The sequence below is a fragment of the Falco biarmicus genome, chromosome 2 (genome assembly GCF_023638135.1).
Source record: "Falco biarmicus isolate bFalBia1 chromosome 2, bFalBia1.pri, whole genome shotgun sequence".
Classification (NCBI taxonomy): Eukaryota; Metazoa; Chordata; class Aves; order Falconiformes; family Falconidae; genus Falco; species Falco biarmicus.
The window spans coordinates 93,902,380-93,923,508 of record NC_079289.1 but is presented as its reverse complement, the minus strand read 5'-3'; the positions used below and the strand labels follow the sequence as shown (position 1 = coordinate 93,923,508).

Sequence of the window (21,129 nt, the reverse complement as noted above, 5' to 3'; positions counted from 1 at the left end):
CTGGAAAAAGGAAAGGATGAGGGGAAAGTGTTCTAGGACAGGCTAGGATGAAAAGGAAAGAGGCTGGGCTCTGGGTCACGTAGGGGGCTCTGGGAGAGATGTAGAGTACACGGGCAGAGATAGGAACAGGTGGGGCAAGTATGCCCAGGGCCAGAGAAAGGACAAGACAAGGATGAATAGGAGATGGTATCTCAGCCCCACCACTGAGCTCAGGGCTTGACTGCACTGCACATAAATGCCTCCGAGCTCCCCTGGCTGCAGATGAGTGTCATCCTCTCTGTGACTTTTCCTCACAGGCCGATGGCTGGCTGCAGCAGCTACATCCAGGGCAGCGACAGTGCCTGTGCTGAGCCCTGTGCTGGCTCCTCTGAGGGCATGCCTGCTCCCACCTGGAGAAAACACTAACCTTGCAAAATGATGTGTTCAGGTGTTAAAGATCACCTGTATGAAGTTTGCTGATTACTAACTAGTCAGGCATTTTTTTCCCCCCATGGGATGCTTTATTCTGGGTTCTGTGACAAAGGAGGCCACAGCTCGAAGAACTTTGCCCTCCTACCTGCCAAAGTGGGAGATCTGAGTGATGCTGTAAGGGGGCTTCAGAGGTGACCAGAAATTAAAGTTGTTGAGCTGTGGTGGGAAGAGAGACAGGCCCACAGCCCAAGTCTGAGGGATGAAAGAAGGGGGGTTGAATGAAATGCTGAATGAAGAAATCCCAGCAGTGCCCACTGCACTTTGTAGACATTTAAAGTATCAGCAGATGCTGCTCAGGATTTACCATGTGTGTATGAGGGAATCCTCAGGAAGATGGCCCAAAGTTTAAGACAGGGAATGATGCCCTGGAGTACTTGGGTTACAGCCCTGCCTCTGCCACAGCATTGCTTAGTAATATTGTTGATTATTTTTTTATTATTATTATTTTTGTCACAGCGCCAGCTAATTTTTCATTCTTTGTTTTCCGGCTCTGTTTCTGCATTTTGTTCTGTTCATACTCTATTTGCACTATTCCAGGGCTTGATTCTTCCTTGACTGTGGGATGGGTGAGGGAGCAGGGAAGGAAAGGAGAGAACAGCTTGCCTCTCCTCGGGGGCGTTTTGCTGGCCTTAAGTGCTGGGATGGGGGAGGCGGGGCTGTCTCCTGCTCCTTATGACCCCTGTCTGCCTAGCTGGAAAACATGACATGCCCGACCGCAGAGCTCTCCCTGAGCAAGCTGTGAGCTCTGAGCCTGGCTAACAGAGGGTAAAAGGTGCCCAGGTCACTGAAGGCAAAATCAAGCCCTTGCTCAACTTCTCCTTTCGGCTTTACAGATTGTTCATAAAACACTTCCCATCAGTGTTTTATGGTGCTTTGCCACCAAATCTGTTATTTATGCATCTCAGATGCCTTGGTGGCAGGGTGCCTGAAAAATAAAATAATTGTTTTATAGCAGTTTATTCTGTTTTATTAATGATTAAAGTATTCATCAATGTAATTGCCAGTTAAACTTGCACTTTGCACCAAATCTCCAGGGGCCCTTCTTGAAGTTGCCAAGTGCGAGACTTTCATTTTGCTGAAACATTTTCTGTCAGTGCCACTGTTACTATAGGCAATGTGAGTAGCTATACCTGCATAACGTTTTCCATTTCTGATCCTATTTCCTTGTTAATGTAAATATACAAGTAGTGACATGGCACCTGGGTTTGGAAACACTTGCAGGATTATATTTTTACTGAAAAAGAGTCAGCTGCTATAAATTGACCCACCACCATGGACTTCAGTGGAGCTACTTCAGAATGCAGCAGCTGAACATTTATCGTGTAGTAATCTTGTTGAAAATCAATGGATCTCTGGACAATACCAGGCAATAAGCATTGGGTTCAACATTGCATTATTCCTAGTAAAAGGGATTACAGAGGCAAAGATGCTAACTTAACAAAGAACTGTTCATCTCTGCTGGGATGAACAAGTAGAGGTAAAACTGTAAGAGCATTATCTCACAAGCTAGCATCATCAATACAGTGAATAGAAAGTATTTTCCATTTGTCGGGGTGAGTAGAGAACAATTCAGTCTTCCCGAAAGACAACATTGTTTAGGAAAAGAAGAGATTTCAACCTTTGTGTGAACCTACATAATGAACTTTTTCTCAGCTCACCTCCAGAAAAAAAAAAAAAAGAAAAAAAAAAAAAGACTACTTACCTAGTACCAGAGTATCAGTGCAGATAGAACAATTTTTCCCCATGAGGGCTGAAAGCTGCAACTGGCTGTATTCACTTTCTCATGAGTTTGATACTAGACTAACAGAAGACCCCACTTGCCCATGTTTGTAGTCAGACACTCGAATTCTTTGAGGTTCTTGAGGGGTAGAAAGGGATGAAGGAGAAAGCGAACAAAGTCAGTGTGCAGTCCACACCTGACAGTAAAATCTGAGGGGTGGACAGGCCATGCCCCCACTTCAATGGATACAAAAAAATGACATACTTAGAAAGTCTGCATTTGCATAAAAGCATGATTGAAACTAACTTAAAACATCTAAGCCATATTTGTAAGATGACTGAAAAGGAAGAGATTGATATAGCAACATTTCAGAAAAAAAGGCAGAAGCAATCTTTTGTTAATATTGGGGATTATCAATTTAATTAGCTCAATCTTTAATGCAGGAAGTTACCTAGTAAAAATGAGACTAGTTAGCATTTGCAGAGCACTTAAAATATTTAAATGAGTAAAGGGAAGATTTTCAATGACATTTTTATGTCTACTAGATATACTTTTTTTTTCTAGATGACGAACTTTTAATAATGCTTATGCTGTTTGCTCCCAAAGGTTAAAGTTATTTACTACAGTGATGAGAGGACTACTGGGGGCTTTTCATCATCTCAGTGCACTTTACTGCCCCAGACAACCAGTCCCTAATTTTCTGATATTATCTTGTACATTGAAGACCGTCAAGAGGAAAATAATGTGACTTTCTCTAGGTAGCCCACAAGTATGCAAAAGCAATGATGTTGACTTTGATTTTTGATCAGGCTGAGACCATTTTGATCTCAGTTACCTAAATATCATCTTTTTGTCATAGTGATTTTATGTCAGGACAGTAGGGCTGGAAGGCTTGGTCAGGTCATCCCCAAAAATTCACATGGTGGAGAAATAGACTGAAAGAACTTGAATCAGCTCTATGTGGTGAGAAGCACAAAATCACCGCAGGAGACAGAACTTAGTGAAGTCTTTCTCCGTAGAGATTACATTTGTCTGTGGGAAAACACCTTCAAGGTTAGCAGCTGGCCCATGAGTTCACTGACATAATTTAAAAAATATTCTCATTGTACTGTGTTAATGTTTCAGTGTACCTTCAAATCAGACAATTAATTCTCATCCTTGAATAGTAAATGGGTGCAGACATTTTTAATTGGTTTGCTGGGTTTGTGTAAAAGTGTTATTTGTGCTGGAGGTAATCTGAAATAAAAATGTACTCTTTCATATGATTTAAACCAAAATCTTAACAAATCTGTTTTTCAGAGCAGCTAGTTGTTTGTAATTATGTCATCCCGGTATCTTGGTTTGTCAAAAATGGGTTCTTCTCCCCACACAAAAATTGAAAAGAAATAAAGCAGAGGAGAAGTCTTGAAACAGATTTCAATCAAAAGTGAAAAAGTAAAATTAACTAAAAAAAAAAGGGTGGGTGAAGAAAGAAACATTAAGAATATTAAGGATATTCACATCCAAGTAAACTTATGCTTTATCTGGGGTAATACCAATAGAAAAATCAAAAGAGAAATTTAGTTTGTATGATAATGTTCCTTTAGGCTTACTTTCTTCTACCTGCACTCTATCTTTTAATGCCATGCAATTGTAGCTTTGACTGTATGATGTTTTTTTTTCTTTCTTTTAATGGTTAAGCAGTAAGAATGAAAGGTTGGAAATGGGCCTTATACACAACAAAAGCACTCTCTATTGAAAAAAATCCATGGTTGTTGTTTTCTTCCTTTGCTTTTTCAAAACAAAGCTTAAAAATGTGTGTCCCATGATCAGCCATTTCAGCTTTTGCATTATGTGGGTTCAGTGTTATATGTAAACATTCACTAGTACATTAGTGGAGAACATTTTTTTGCTATTCTGATGTTGTCTTCTCTGCCTTTGCTCTGCTCAGCCAATGCAGGCAGTGAGCACCTGATTTGCTTACACACTCTGTCCTCACAGCTTTTACATCCTTAGAAGTTTAGAGGGGAGAGTGAGCCCAACCTCTGAGGTGTTAAGATTTGGTCTTGATCCTTTAAAAATACAGGGCTTTGGATAAAAGCTTTAGATTTCTAACAATAGCTTCTTTCTTCTTCTTCTTTTTTTTTTTTTTTTTTTCTTCTTTCCCCTCTAATTTTAGGCTTACTTTAACCTTATCCTGTCCCATGGACTTGAAGAATTTTCCTATGGATGTACAGACATGTACAATGCAGCTAGAGAGCTGTGAGTGTCCAATTGCTTTATCTTTCAAAGAATTTGGTGGTTAGGTTGTACCTATATTGTCGTATATGTGTGGTGAGACTCAATATTCCTATTTGTATGGGAAAATCATAAACAGTGTTTTAATGGTCCGTCACCATACTACATGGGTCCCCTGTCTCTGGCTGTTCCTGCTCCCTTCCTTTTCCCCCTCCTGGGGCCCATCACCTCACCCATCAGGGCTGCACCACTTCCAGGGATAACCACAGTGATGCTCCGCAGGAGAAATTATTAAAACTCAGGAAATTAAGAGCAGTTAGTACACAGCAAGGGATTAGCTATGTCTGATCGAGACATGCTGTGGTCTTTTGAAAAATGAAGCAACACACCTGATAAAACAGAGGTCCTATTAGGATACTTATGCTGTTAAGATAAACATGGCCAAGGCATGCACTAGGGTACCAGCACACTGCCAGCAGGACTGTATAGCTGTTAGCACAACCATGTCACCATTCTGACCTGTACCAGGTAACAATCAGACAAAACCAGGAGTGGCTCAGGTAACGGCATATACCAGCCATCATTCCCAATAGTCAGCAGGTACCGGGCCACCTTGGGTTTTTGTGGGGATTTAGCTGTGTGGGTATGAGCTGCGGGTTACCACCTGCCTTTGCACCCAGAGTACAGCCACAGCTTGGGTTACCCATGGAGATGTAGCCATTGCAGTCAAAAAGACACTTCAGTGAGTTGAAGCCTCTCTTTGCCCTCCACACCTTTCAGTGGTAGGTTCACAGGTTTGCAAAAGCTGCTTTTTTTTTCTTTTCTTTTTTTTTTTTTTTTTTGTAGTAAGGACCTAACATTCTGCAGTCTAGAAATCCTTGTTTTATTCGTGCATGCCAACTCTATCATCAAAGAATGATGAAAATGAAGCAAAATGCAGGCTGGTACTTAGACATAGAGAAATGTAATTTCAGCTGTAAACAGTATCTTTGATGGGCCAGCAAAATATTTTTTTAGTGGCAAACCAGGGCAGTATTTCAGAACAGAAGGATGTTACTTGTTGCTTTAAATAGAGTAATAGTAACTGGTAACTAACAGCAGGGGTGCTGTTGTTAATCAGGCAGTTTAAAAATATAACCAAGATAATATGTATTGCAATAAAAGATACACGTTCCAGACATTATAATATTTGCTTTGAATATTTTCGAGTGAGCTATCATCTAACAAACTCTGATTTCTTTATCGTAGTTGGCTACACTATGAATGATCTGATATTTGAGTGGCTAAGTGATGGACCTGTGCAGGTTGCAGAGGGTTTAACCTTGCCACAGTTTATTTTGAAAGAAGATAAAGAACTGGGTTATTGCACAAAACATTACAACACTGGTGAGCATTATTCTGCTTTCTTATTAATTGTTCTAATTGCATCTGTTGTCAGTTTGTAAAGGGAAAAGATGGGTGAAATGAAAAAATATTTTGAAATTTGATTATTTGATTCAGCCACACTTATTTTTAAATCTGAAAAAATAAAATTGCTCCCTGTTATCTTTTTTGTTTGAAGGATTTTTTCCAAATTTTGTTTAATTTAATTAATGATATTCTAATATACATATCCTAATGTCTGTCAAATCATTAAGGAATTTAAAATTTTTAAAAATGATAAAAAATCTAGTTGTTTTGATTTCCTTAAAATGAAATACTTTTAACAAAATAAATCTTTTCTTAAATATTGATTCATCACTTTTAAAGTACTTATTTTTCTGAACATGATTTATTTTACCAGCATATATAATTACCAATGAGGAAAAATATCTAAAAATCACCAGTTTTTATGTGTGGTCTAATTTATGAGATGTAGTATTTGAAAGTACAGTGCTTTCATTGTTGATCTGAACAGTATACAGACATGAAATGTTGGGAAATTAAATGTTTGTTTAATACTCTATTTTTTCTTGTATTTGCTAATTTGAAATTTCAAATGCTGTGTTTTCTCTCTTTAGCTTTATGGAGCAGAGAAAGCTGTTAAATTTTTATTTAGCTGCCCGGAGTTTATTTAATAGGGGCAGCATTTAGAGATTGGTTTGCTGCGTGCTTGCTGGGATTAGATATAATCCCTCTCATTTGAAATAGCTTTTTCATCATTTCAGCCTAAGAGCCAGTCTGGTTCCATAAAATACATTTGTTTCACTCCGTAAAATAACAAAGCGTGAGAGGTTCTGTCTCTGCCAAAAAAAAAGTCACATTCAATTCTTATGAAAATAAAATTGTTTTAAATTTTTATAAATGCAGCTTCTCATTTTGGGGCCCAAAGTGTCAAGGAAGGAGAACTTTGTGATTCCACAGTCCAAGACCTGTGAAAAGGGGGATTTCTGTGGCTTCTCATCTATTCTCATACTTAAAGGGCATAATCAAGAGTAAATTCCAATAGACAGAGTTTATGCACTTGTAATCTGGCTGATACGAAGTTTAGCCATTTCCCACCATGTGACTTAAACTCTGAATAACTGAGTTCATCTGCTTTTCTAATTACTGTCAGATAACCACTTGGCAGGGTCAAATGCTGAAAGTAAGAGGGAAGGGAGAGCATGGGCAATAGCTTCCTTGTATACCCAAGAAGATTACCCACAAAGGATAAAACCACCAATTAGTAGCTCCCACTACATGTAGTTAAACAAAATAAATGTGTAGTTACAAAAAGCTAAAAGTATATAGCCTCACAAGGGGAACTGAAAAGCAATATCCAAGCAAAAGAAAACTTTGCCTACAGGCACCCACATTACTGTCTTCTCTGTAGTATGCTCCTTCAGGTTTGGTGTGAAATTGAAATATGAATAAATGCTGTATTATTCAGCCTTCTCCTACCCACACCATCCAGGTTGTGCCACAGGAATCTGGAGAGCATTCAACAGGTTGGGCTGTTCTCATGCCGCTGCTGCCACATGTGGCCACCCCACCCCTTGTGAGTCCCCTCCTGTATGGGCAGGCTGGTCAGCATCAACCACTACCGAGGCCTCAGAGTCTGCCTTTAGGGTCACAGGTCCAGTCATCATTTTAAAGATTCTGTCCTGCCAAGAGATGTTATTCAGTTCTTCACTCCTGTCTCTGTCAAACAGCCTCTGCATTGTCCTTTGTGCCAACTCTATCTAGCACCCTGCTGTTCAGCTTTCTAGACTAGCAGAAAAATAGACGTGCATCACAAAAGGATCAAGAAATCTAATTTCCCCTGAAAGGATGAATGAGAAACAACACATCTCCATGCACTTGACCAACCAACACAAAAGGGGTCCTTTGAGATCATTAGCATGACACTTCAGGCAGAACTGACTTTCTTGTACTGGGGTTAGTCTGCCTCAAGTGAGAGCCTCCACAGCATCTAAACCACCGTACTTTGGAGAGCAGCACAGAGCCACTGGGTTAAGCGGTTGATGAGCTGTTGCAACTCAGGACTCCCCACCCCCCAATGCAGGACTAGCTCCACTGCCAGGCAATCCTAAACTTCTTCCTTACTCTACCCTTCCAGAACAGCTACCTGTTGTTTGAAGTATCACACACCTCCCACAAGGGATTGTTGTGGGTTTCCTGGAGTTAGACTTTTGGCAAAATTCAAAGTAGGCTTTGAGGTGATTCTGCTGCAAGATGTAATCCACAGACACAGGCAAATGGCATGACCAGAATGAGAAGCTGTGTGATCTACCATAGGTCTGTCAGATTAGTAGTTTACAATTTGTCTGTTTAAGTACTTTTGCTTAATCTCATGTCATCAGAAGAGCAAAATGCTGTCCCCTTTTAATACTAAACATTATACTTGACTAAAGTAAAATCTCATTAAATTTTGAGAAAAGAAATATGACATTGTATTTTCTGGAGGTGAAACAACTGTGCCAATATGCATTTTCTCAGCCAACGTGAAGACCTAAGGCAGTTTGCTTCAGGGGTCCCATGCACCCCCCAAGCTAGCAAGCAACAAATGGCCAATTTGCATTTGTGTATCAGGACTTTCTTATAGTGTTAGGTTAGGAAACAGGCCATGTATCTAACTTATGTTCAGAAAACAAGATAAAAATGTGCAAAAAGCATTTATGAAAGTAATTTCATGTTCTAGGAAAGTTTACATGCATTGAAGTCAAGTTTCATTTGGAGCGTCAGATGGGATACTATTTAATCCAGATGTACATTCCTAGCCTGCTGATTGTCATTTTATCCTGGGTTTCTTTCTGGATCAACATGGATGCTGCTCCAGCTAGAGTCGCACTGGGTATCACTACAGTTTTGACAATGACTACACAAAGCTCAGGATCGAGAGCTTCCCTCCCAAAAGTAAGGAAATAATTTTGTTGCACCAAGATGCAATTTTGTTGTTATTAACAAGAAATATTTGTACTACTTTTTATAGTTTCTGAAAGGTCTGTGTAAATATGCACCTGATATGAAAAAGCGATGACTGTGATGTTAAACCGTTACAATACCCTTGCATTTGGATTAAGGCAGGTTTCTGTTGTATTGTGGGGTGGCTGGAGTTTTCAGAAGTATGGATTTTCAATGATTTTCTACTGGTTTGTACTTAGATTTCAGCACTTGGAAGCAAATTTTCTGAAGTATTTAAGTATCTGACTGGATTTCTGAAAACACTTTCATGAAAACTGGACATTCTATGTGACTGGGGACTTTATAAACTGTCTGTCTTTCCTGGACTGTTAGACTCTTAAATATCTTGATGTTTCTGGATATGGCACTTAGTCCAATGTATATATAAATATATATTAAAATATGTATATATAAAATACATATATATACACCATGTATACCTAGATGGTTTCTCTGGTGAATCTTTTCAGTAAGGAATGGCTGATGTCTTTGCTTCATGGCAGAATTTGTCCATGTTCTTATTCAAGTGTTGTCTGCAGACCTTGATCCTGTCTATGCACAGAAAAGTCCTCTCATTCAAATTTTGTGTCTTTTTAATCCAGGCCAGATGCTGTAGATGGGTTTACAGGTTACAGAATGAGTTCTTTGTTTAGTCAGGCTGACAGCTCTTTTCAGAATAGGCACAGCCTGAATGCTTCTGCTGATAGTATTCCCAGCAGAATTTTATGTGCGTGTTTTGCACAATTTTCTGGAAGATACCTCAGAGGCAGGCCAGTTTACAATATTCTAAGGAGTCACGAGATATACTCTCTGAAGAGTCCTCTTTACAGCAGTCCAACATCACAGGGGTTGAAAACATGAATGTTTAGTGTTTGTACAGATCATGATCCATTCCAAAAGCATGTTGTATTTTGTTCTACTTTACCCTCAGTATCACATTTAGTCTCATTCTAAATACTGTAATTTGTGCAAGTGGAGCATATATAGGGCAACTTTGAAAACTGCACAGATTGTTACTCTTCTGTTGGTAATGAGAAAGTATTACTTAAAAATCTGGTGACTACAACACTTGGTTCAGCTTCACTTGTTCACTTGGAGATACATATAATTTTCCATGCAAAGTGAAAGCTTTTCATATATGAACTCAGAATTTCAAATTGATAATTTCTTAAACATTTGTTCAGACAATTCAGTCAATATTGCAAAGAGAACACCCTGAAAAGAAAGTCAACAAAGAGATAATCTTGGCAAGGAGCATGTAGACTCTATAGATGGCAAGTCTGGAATCACTGAAGACTGTGAATAGATGGTACAGCACAACTCCATGTGGTATATTCCAAATTTTTTTTTAATTAACTGGCTTGAGAATTACAGATGGTACAATCACTGTAGTGGAGATTTCCACCCATGTTTTGAACTGGGCAAACATACCCTGCAAAGGAGCTCTGCAATGTTAGCATGTCCAAAATGCTAACACTTTAGAAAAAGTTTTTGCCATCTGCATTTGATCCAGCTGAAATGTTTCTCCCTTTTGTATTCTGCCTTCTTTCAGTAGAAAAGTATTTTCTGGATAATTTTCTGGGCTTCTGCTGAGCAGAAGAAATAGGAAGATCCAGAATATGTTTACTGTGGCTATTTGTTTATTAGAGGTTCTTCTCCAGCCTCTGGATTAAATACATTTATTTCAGCATCTGTCAGAGTCATGTCAGAATGATGATGCTCTGCCCCTGCTCCATCATCTCCTTTTCTGCTGTTTCAGTTTGCCATGAGACGTGCACTGAAGTACCTCACCAGAGAGCCCAGCACATGTATTTCAGTCAGGCTACACCTGGCTGTTGCAATTTCACTGTGTAAGTCAGTTGAACTGTCCTTTACAGCTTTGGTCTCTATACAAGTGAGTTAATCCTTGTGGGGGCTTTTGAAGTAGTGCCAGTTGACTTTAACATGTGGTTTTAAGTAAATGTTAGCATACCCGTCAGGTGATTCCCACCTCGGATAACTCAGGTGCCTGAAGAAACATGGGACTGACCAAAACGAAAGCACTCCAAAACAGGCTTTGTGTATAGGTATAGCTGTAGAGCCATGCACCACCATACAGGTCTTAGATCACCACTATCTGATTCCTTACACAAAGAAGCAAGCTTCTCTTGCTGTTGCTGTTGCAGACACCTAGCCATTTAAAAACCTCATCTGTAACTTAATACCAAAATTATATTTCTTAATTAAATCTGTCCAGCTGAAATGCATTTAGAAATAAAAATATAAAAATAATTGAATAAAATAAATGTTAAATCCGAAGTTCCAAAATGGTTCTTTAAAAGTAACGTTTTTTTAAGTCCCGTCTACATATTGCCAAGACACAGAAAGTTACGCTGTCAATAAAACATCCATTTAAAAAATGCTCCAAGCATGAATATCTAACAGAATAAGACATGACAGTAGGGTTATTTTTGCAGGAGTACTGAAAAGACAGATGCAACTTTGCTTTGTGAAAGCAGCCAAGCAGCCTAGAATTGAAAACAAGAGTTTTATTTTTTCCCCATCCTTCTTTGCATCCTGTTCATGTTAACACACATTTATAGCACTTAACCTTTGATTTACCCACTGTCTCATGCTGAGAGTTTCTTCTCATTCTTCTCTGTTTTAGTAGAGCTTACCACAAAAAACAACACATCAAAACTTGCCAACATTAAAGGGGACAATTTCTTTACCTAAAAAAGGCAAAGAAGAATTGTGATAAGATACCTCGTTAGGTGATTTGTCTGTTTCCAAGTTACTATCTGAATGATGAAAGTGTTATGGTTTAGAAGAAATTACCTATCTACTGTTCTTAACCCTGGTATAAGATTACATGACAGAGTTCTGTTTGCTGTAAACTGCTCTTTCCCATATTAGTAACTAATATTCATTTTGGTACAGATTTCATAATGGTAGGTCATGGAAACACAGACATTAGGCATTCAGTTGTTGAAATTAAACATAAGATTGAGACTGTTGAAAAGAAAGGGAAAGGAAAGGAAATCAGAGTAAAATGAATTCCAGCTGAGGCTCATGTTTGCTGCACATAAGAGAAACATCTATAAAGCCTCTTCCAAATGAAATATGGTTGTATTTCTTTGGTAATTATTGTAGCATTTCTGTGGAATTATTATCTTTGGAGCATTTTGAAATTCTATCTAAGGATATAGGGTAACATTCCAATATCAGAAACAGAGTAATAAATAAATCAATATGCATTTTTTGTTCCTTATTCTTCTGCAAAACTGACTTCTTTGTTACAAAAGGTAAGGATAAAACATGACAGGACTTACATCCCAACAAAGCTACTGTTCTAGGAAGGGAGACCTGCAGTGCCTGTTTCAGCAAGCAGAAAGGTTCTTTTCCTTTACAGTTTTAGCGTAAGCTGAGCAGTACTGCATCCTGCTTCCTTCATAGAAGGACTTTCTGTATAGGGAGTATCTACAGAGAAATAGTTACTACGGTGTCAACCTCTTATAATGATGTAAATTGCATTATTTTGTGTTTGTTACAGAAGACTAGTGAGGGATCTGTAACAAGGGTTATCCTTATTGAGTGTAATAGGGCGTGGTAAGGAGCTCATCCAGAAAGCTGGGGTTGAAAACTCTCCCTCCAGTTGGGCTGATCCATCACTGGGATGCCCAGAAATGGTAATCCAAAACAACAGGATTCCTATGATCTGTTTCCCTTCCCACACTTTCATGTGTTTAACTTCAGCTAGACAAATGTTTGTGCACCCAGCTACACAAGCAGTTCTTGCCAGTCGGCCGGCTGGGTGATCAGCGTGACCACATATTCACAATGAATCCCTCAGAGAGCCCTGAACTTTCTGTGCGAGCCCTGTGCCTGAGCCAGGGAGCTTCCTCGCACCCAGGGTTTGCTGGACTTCATCTATGCAGAGAAACTCTACGGCACACAAACAGGGAATCTGATGTAACCTACCTACACCTATGCAATACTCAGCATGTGCTTAGATCCAACGCCTTCTGGAAGTATCAGACCTGTGGCACAGAAATGGCAATATGTATTCATCAAAATATGGATTAAGGAATGTCTGCGCAACCTAAGGGACACAGATACACGGGATATGCTTTTATGTACTTTTGGTCTCAGCTCCATATAAGCTGGAGAGTAAAGGGGAGGATATCAAGGTACAATAGCACAGAACTGTTGAGAAGTGTTAAAAACCAGTTCTTGAGAGCACTGAATGAAGATCTCTTGCTATTCTATTTATGTTTAAACAGCTTCCCTTTTGTTGAATCAACAGAAGCAAAAGTTTTAAAGCATTTTCAAAGGAGGCATTTGAAAGAATGAGTTTTCTGCTGTGCTAGTAATTGGGTATTTTTCAGATTGCTTTCTTCTTAAAACACTTATATAAATGAAACCTTAGCAACAGCAGTCCAAGAGAATGAATTACTTTCAATGTCATAAAGCAAAACATTTCAGGACACTTTAAGACAAGTAAGTGATAGCAACTGTATTTTACACAGTTGCATAGCATTCGTATTGTGTTACTTTAATGCACAGTGCTTAATGAATGCATGCTCCTTCCCTGGGGAGCAATCTGTGCAGAAAAAGTTTCATTCAAAGGTCATCAAAACCTCTGGGAACCCTTCCATTCACTTCATTTTGCTTTGGATCACTAAATGCTTTACCAAATGCAATAAAAGCATTATGTTCTAATAGGGGCAGACACTTGCAAAACCAAAGTCAATGAAGTCTGTCCCCTGTGGCAGTAAATGACTGCTTTTACATGTCATCCACTGTCCACAGCATACTATTCCTGGAGGTGTGTAAAAAATGTGTAGATGTGGTGCTTAGCAACATGATTCAGTGATGGACCTGGCAGTCCTGGGTTAAAGGTTGGACTTGATGATCTCAAAGGTCTTTTCCAACCTAAATGTTTCTATGATTCTATGATTCTGTATTTGGAGACTTTTCAAGATCCTTGGGCTTCTGGCAGACCAGTCTGAGAAAGTAACCTTTCATTTCTTAATGCCAAAAGTTAACAAGTAAAGAGTCTCCAAGAATACAGCGCATTTAAAAATTTGAATTAAGGTTAAAATGATGCCATAATAAAATTTAAAAAGAAAAAAAGGGAAGAAATGTGGGAAAATAACAACAAAGAAAAAGGAACAGATGCTGTTATCAGCTATTATATTATTCTGTGTTCGTTTGCTTTCATAGGAACTAGAGCACCTAAGGTGATAGCTTACTCTTTCATGTAACAAAATACAGAGACGATACATTTTGGAGCAGCGTTATGGTAAAAAAAGCAATAATGAAGTAACTTGGAATGGAAGCAATTTTTTGACAAATTACTTTTACTTTAGTCTCAGGATCCAAAGAGGAAATACAGGAGTAATTCAGTGATCAGGAGATACATTACCTGGTACTTGGCTTATACAGGTGTCTGAGCACTTCACATACTGCTTAAATAATTAAGCCAATCCTATTTTTGTTAGATGTTCACAAATTCCTGTTGGAAAACTGATGGTCCTAAAACATTACTTTGATGTTTAATATTCCTGCCCTATGTCATACATTTATGTATTGTGATAGGGGAACTGCAATCAAATTTCCAATTTAAAAAAATGTATTCAGGGACCTTGAGCAGATATAAAAAGAAACATCCTAGTGGTTGTCAGTTTTCTTGACCATAATAAAAGTGGGCATGCTGTCCAAACTCTTGGCAAGTCAGGATGCACTGTCAGGTAACCATAAGGATCTACTCTTCAGTCAGGTGCCTACATGGGAATGTTGTAGCACTCACTTGTTTTGTTAATTTTGAATGTTTTCTATAACTTTATTTTCCCTCCCCATTCTTTTACTTATAGTAAGAGATCATGAAACCTGCTTTAGCTCTTCTTTTTTTTTTTTTTTTTTTTTTTTTTTTTAGCTTGGCAAAGCTAGGTACAACTAAAACCTTTATTCAGCAAATCTGTTCAATATCCATTGTTACATTCCATGCAGTACTTGCATCTGGATACAGAGATCTGTTCTAAACTACATAACGAAGGAAAACACATAGACCGAACCTATTTTTCAACAAAAGGTTCCAAAATAAAGCATGGGTCATAAGTAAATGGGCATGTCCTTGCTTGCTGCAACTTATTGAAGCAATTTCTTGAGTACAAACTGATTGTGATGTGTAGAATTCTGTGTGTAAAGTAAATAGTCCTTCAAAATACTGTAAGATAAATTCCTGTCAAATTGTTTATAAACACCTGCTCATAACTTAAAGTTTAACAGAGGGTTTTTTTCTGATTCTGCTCTACAGCTAAAAAGCTGCATGTTCCATTTCTTTATTCTTACTTCTCCCCCCTTTACTTATATTTTCTCATGAATGGTTTTGAGGCAGGATATTAATGTGTTTGTGCTTGAGGGCAAGAGAGTGTTTGAGCTGCAGTAAAAGATGTGGTACATGTATCAGGTGATATGTGATGTACCAGAAAGAACTTTCAAGTATCAGTAGCACTGTGGCCATGTTAATACCAACTTGACCAAATGCGCTTGGCACTTATGAAAGTAGTGTATGATGCCCAGAAACTTCTCTGCTCCTTCCACCTACATCAGCTTGTCTTGTGAAAGACACTTTGCCTTCTTGCAAACCTTGCACCTTTAAGATGTAGGTAGATACTTACACAGCTAGGTTGTATAGTTACAATTTCCCTTGGAGCAGTATCTCAATTACATCCATGTTGGATGAGCTTTGGCACAGTTATATATGCTATGATCATGCATCCATTATAGGAAGAATTTTTTTTTTCTTCCATTTCACAACCATTTCCAATTCTGTAAAACTGAAGACTTGGGTCTGCTGCATGGATAAGAGACAGAAAGCACCAGGATCTATGCTTCTTGTGAGAACAGCAGGAGATAGAAGGATGTAGATATTAAAGGCAGGACCTAAATCTGCTGTTAGAAACTGCCACATTATTCTCTTTAGCTTGGCCATAGACATGTGATGTCCTACTCGGTCTTTGGGTCTTAACTGTGGTTGTGTATGAATTTTAGTGAAATTCTTGCTGCCCTTCATTCTGTGCAAAGCTGATTGACAAGATACTGACTGGTATGTTGTCTGATAAAGACTACTATATTAGGATCTGTAGTAGATTCTACTTTATGAAAGTAAAAAATAAAAGACTGAGTAAATCAGTCACTTTTTCACTGTGTTAATCTAAACTTTAAAATTTACTTTCCTGTATAGTGAAGACAGTGGTATTTACTGTACTACAAAAACAGTAGTTGCTGCCATGCGTGACAGCTAAAAATATGCAATAAGATGTGTCTGAATACCTCTGGGATGTAGTTTGAGTACTACTGGCACTTCCTCAGCAGGTTTTATAATGCAGTCATCTGGGAGGGCTGGCATTCAGCAGAGCCTATTTCAAGCATCAGAGAAGAGTTGAAGTTATTGTGCACACCAGTCTGCCAGTTGTTTCATAACCCTGGTGCAGTACTGGGGCTCTCTGGCTTCATTGTTGCACCCTGCAGGACCTGCTGGCAGCTTTTAGTGGCTCTCTGAGGAGTGCTCCACGTCGCTCTTTCACACACATAAGCACTGCAAACCCACTCTGAAGCAACAGCGTATGCTGTTGTGGCTCATTCATTTCAAATAATTGCAAGTCTTGACTCTATTAGATCATCTAGGAGTATTACTTATGAATATCCTCTGTTAATATTTCATTTGAAATAATGTTGATGGGACCCCCTGGAGTCAGGGAAAACCACTTTCATTTGCAGTGTACCCTAAGCCTGCTTCCTTCCCATCCGAACAGCAGCGCACACTGCACGCGGCTGTTAAGTTGGCTGGGACATTGGCATCTTACTCCCCAGAAGTTGTTTTTGAGTTCCACTGCTTTGGATGCCAGGTCATTTTTCCTTTGGGAAACATTTTTGTGGGGAAAACAATTGTTTGTTTATACTGATGCCTGGAAGTATTAACCCCTTCCTCCCCTCTCCTTCCCAAAGAAAACAGAGAGAGGCAATTTACTTTTTTTTCATGGATGCATCAAACAAACTCCTGCAGGGGGAGAAACTATATGACTCAGTGTCTTGTTTTTACATATAGTATATGTGTTAGGACATGACCATGATTTTAATTTACCGATAGTGGGGCACACTATTTTTTGTTGTGGTAAAATCAGCTTTGGAAATGGAACAATTGTAAACTAGGCATTGGCAAGAAAAGAATAGAATATTTTTTAAGGCATGGAAATACAGTCATGCACTCTAGAATGCATCATTATGCACAGAACCTAGTAGTAAATTTAAAAGCCCTGATGAAGTAGTCTCTTTTCCTCTTTATTTCTTCTTCCTAGAAGCTTGGAGTTAATTGAGATATCTTGTCTCAAAGAGAAGGGAGCATGAGAGCAAAGGGCTTTGATTTTCAGTAGCTTGTATCTAGTGTTAGGCATCCCTGTCTGTGAGAAATAGACACAGTGTGCTGGCTTTCCTTATTCTACCAAAGGTTAAGGCTCTGGGGAACTGAGCCGGAACTCTCAGTACGTCTGGAAAGAAATGTCACTAAATCACAGCAGAAAATATAAGTTAAAAAAACAGGGGAGAACACTTTACAAATGTTCCTCAGTACATGTATTCATAGAAAAGATAGCACAATTATGTTATACATAATTATCAATAATGAATTATAATGAGAACATATCAATATCTGTTACATATGGGAGAAACTATTTCTATTAAAAGATAGTCTACTGAGAAACTAAAAATTAAAGTATTTCATTGCTATAAATGATTGCTTTTTTTGTCTCTTTTCTGCAGAAGGCCATTTCCCTTTGTGGGCGTAGTGGCAATCAAAATACTATTGATTGAGTTGTACTAAATATGATGAACAGTGCTACTTTAAAAATTTATCTGTAGTCAGAAGGCACTGATGTCCATCTCTTTATAGTGCATGATCAGCTTAAAAATATGTCTTAACTTTCCAGGGAACCATGTAGATGGCCACAGACAGCAATGAGAGTACCACCTTCCTGGACTGCACCACTATGCTTGAGCGTGCTCTGCTCATCAAAAACTGGCTTAAAAACAGTTTACATTTGCATGGAACTGACAAAAAAAAAAAAAAAAAAAAGTTAGGAAAATGAAGCAGCCCAAATGCCAGAATTATAATAAAAACTAGTTAGACAGTGTGTTCTGTTGCTTTTTCTTATTCAAACAGTCAAACTACTTGCTTGCTTTCTTAAGGAAGCCGTAGTTGTCTGACAGGATCTATTTTATGAATTTGTTGGCTGCATTTTGCTGTCTCCTGAACCTTGTAGCAGAAACAGAATCTGCTCCGAATGAAAACAAAATCCTGTCACTGGGAATGATGTGAATTAAAGCGTGAGATGCCTAGGCTTTACTGCTGCTGTTACTTCTCACCAGCCCCCCTCCAAGTCAAGGATGGCAGGGTTATGCCACAAAGATAACAGCACAAAACAACTACTCAGTTATGCATCTATCTACCCCTGGATATGAAAAAACAAACAAACAAACCAAACCCAAACCCTTTTATGTATCTCAAAATAGCTAAAATACCGCTCCAGGAAGCAGTGTGGTCTTTTTATATGTCTTGTTTTCTCTATCGGTCCCAACTAGTGAGTGGGAAGAATAAGTCATAATTATTGTCTTAAATGGTTAATTATTCTTTCTGAAGTTGGTTCATTTATCATTCTTTAGTAATGGTATAGTGTTGATTTTAACTGGGTAGTGTTGTCTTTTGGTAAATAAGAAATGAAAATTTTATTTTCTTTTAACAATTTTCCAGTGCCCTCTTAGAATGGGTGTAAACTCTGCGTTGCTCATGCTAGATGTCTATGTGCCAGCCACACCACTGCATACAGAGGTGATTTCTTATCTTTTTCTGCATTGACTGGAGCAGGAGACAGATGTTTTGCAACAAGTCAAAAAAGTGTGTGCTACACATGTTTCCAGGCAAGACTTGTAGCTTGGCAAACGATTTCATGGTGAATTGTTTAAACGTAAAACTCTCTCGGTGAGTGCAGCTGTAAGAGTTGATTAGCTTCTTACATTAATGAGGTTTCAGTAAAAGCTTTTCCCAAATTGAAAGGCATATCTAATTAAAAGACTGTGGATTACCTGAATATTGGAACTGCACTTCATGACAAGTTCATCTGGCCAGTTTCATTCATGATTTCCATGATTAGGCTGACTTCCTCCAGATGTACTTCCCTCTTAGTTAAGGAAAGGCAGCCTCAATAGCAGCTGTTGACCACAGCACAGTTCAAAAGCATTTTACCCAGCTCCTCTGTCTGCCATCTGTGAAACAGGCTTTTAAAATAAATCCTCGCTAGTGCTAGCTGTTGTCCTCATTATGATTTTTTTTTTTTGTAATTCATACTCTTTTGACATGCCCTTCTGAAAGACAACTGAAAATCACCCTGAAGAAAGAATAAAAATGAATTTTCAGCTATAATATTCATAGCTAAAACCAGATTCTGCTATTTTCAGCTAAAATCAAATTTCTTTAAGTCCTCTTTATCTGTATAGTACATGTTGTGTTAGATCTGTGCTCCTCAGTGATACACATTTTTGGAGGGGTCGAACATTTTCTCTGAGGAACTGCTTTTTGTAAAAAAATATCCCTTTGTTGAAGCTATGCAAAGGGTAGTTTAGAATAATGTTCTTACTTATCAGGGAATTTTCCCAAACCATTGCTGCTGACTTTGAACCACCTTTTTTTTTGTTGTTTTTGAAATGGCCTTGTTACTTGGAAATCTAAAGTTAATCAATCTAAAAATATCTGAAAAGTTTGACATGAAAATGAAAATTATGGAAGTGGTTCAATTGACATGATTTTAAAACCCTGAATTTGTCATTTGTGGCTTTTTTTTTTTTTTCATTTTCTTTTTTATTCTAATTTAGAAGACATTTCTGAAATGTCAAAAAATCCCCAGGGAAGGGAAAAAATACATCCCACTCAGATATAGCATTTACTGAGATACTGGTAGGCACATTTCAGCTTTAAATAATGTTAAGAATTCAGAGAGAAATTGCTCTAATTAAAACCTTACTACATCTCCAAGATCAAGCTTGGACACTGAAACACTCTGAGAAGAAAACAAACTGCCTCATAGTGAGCTCAAGCCATGCTATTTGTAGCCAGCATATGAAGCTTCGGGTCATCACAGCATAGTTCAATCAGTTGTTTCTATTCTGATGTGACTTAGTAACTTGTAGAAATCATAGATCTTTTTTTTTTTTTCCCCCAAGTCCAGAAGGGATAATGTGGCCTTCCAGGATAACACTGGTTTTTGCATCTGATGCTGTTACAGTTGTGTGCTATAAATACTCTCTATTTGGCTTAAGCATGTCTTAACAGTGTGCAGTCTTGTTTTGAAAATTGAGTTTGGAAGTTAATTTCAATAACTACCTAACTACCCAAGCACACTCTTAGAGAGAAATGTTTTTCAGAGGCTGGGGATTCTCTGGTGTTACCCTCTAGCCAGTGTTCTTTGCTATGCATTTCTCGTCTGGTCTACAAATCCTTTCCAAAGCCTGTGTCTTTTCTCATTCAAGAAACCCTATGATGAAATCGAGCAAGGTTTTGATCTCTTTTTTTGGTAAACTAAACAAACTGATCTTCTTTTGTCTCACTCATACAATGTCTTCTTCAGATTTCAATCTTCCTCACTGTGCCAATATAATTTTTTAAAATACAGCAACCGCAACCACGCTACCGTGGAAACTCTTAGTATAGCTTTCTTCCTCCCCCTCCTCTGTTCTGTTTATAACTCAGTAGTCATATTCACCTTTTCCCCATAGCTTTGAATAGCTGATGCTCCATTGTCAGTCCCTTTCAGTGTCAGCCACGGTGCGCCTACAGATGGGCCCTGTCCTTGACTCCAGCCGCATGGCTTAGTACTGGCCTCTTTTGACAAGCATTTCGCTTGGAAGTGCCCAGTAATCCTAATTATAATGTTCTTGTCATTTTTTTATAATTCTATCACTCTTCGTTTTTTCTCATATTTTTCTACATTTTTCCAGGACTTTTTTTTTTTTTTTTTTCCATTGATCGGTGCTCACTTTCCTCTGCTTTTACCTGTTTTTTAAGTTTTTTCCTTTTAAGCCTTTTTTTCAGTAATAATGACTATTTTTACTTCTCCTGTAATGCCATAAAGGGTTTTTATAAACCAAATTTGGCCAGTTCAATAGTTGTGGCATTGCCGTTAATAAAATATTTAACTCTTGCATGGTTTTAACATACCTAGTGCTAGTAAATAAGAAAACATTTGTGGCAGTCTGTGCTTATGCCATGTAAGCTAGCGCAACGTACTGCTTTCTGAAAACCCAATCAATTGTAAATGGTTAAT

The 21,129-nt window shown here is 38.3% G+C and overlaps 1 protein-coding gene across 7 annotated transcripts in view; it reads left to right on the top strand.

Annotated features, from left to right (window-relative positions):
- Positions 1-21,129, top strand: part of GLRA2 (glycine receptor alpha 2) — a 131,523-nt gene that overhangs the window by 40,478 nt on the left and 69,916 nt on the right. For all 7 annotated transcript variants that reach the window (XM_056329785.1, XM_056329786.1, XM_056329782.1 and 4 more), the window contains exons 5-7: positions 4,350-4,432; positions 5,657-5,794; positions 8,511-8,725. In XM_056329785.1, coding sequence (XP_056185760.1) covers positions 4,350-4,432; positions 5,657-5,794; positions 8,511-8,725 — 436 coding nt within the window. The remainder of the gene's footprint in view (positions 1-4,349; positions 4,433-5,656; positions 5,795-8,510; positions 8,726-21,129) is intronic.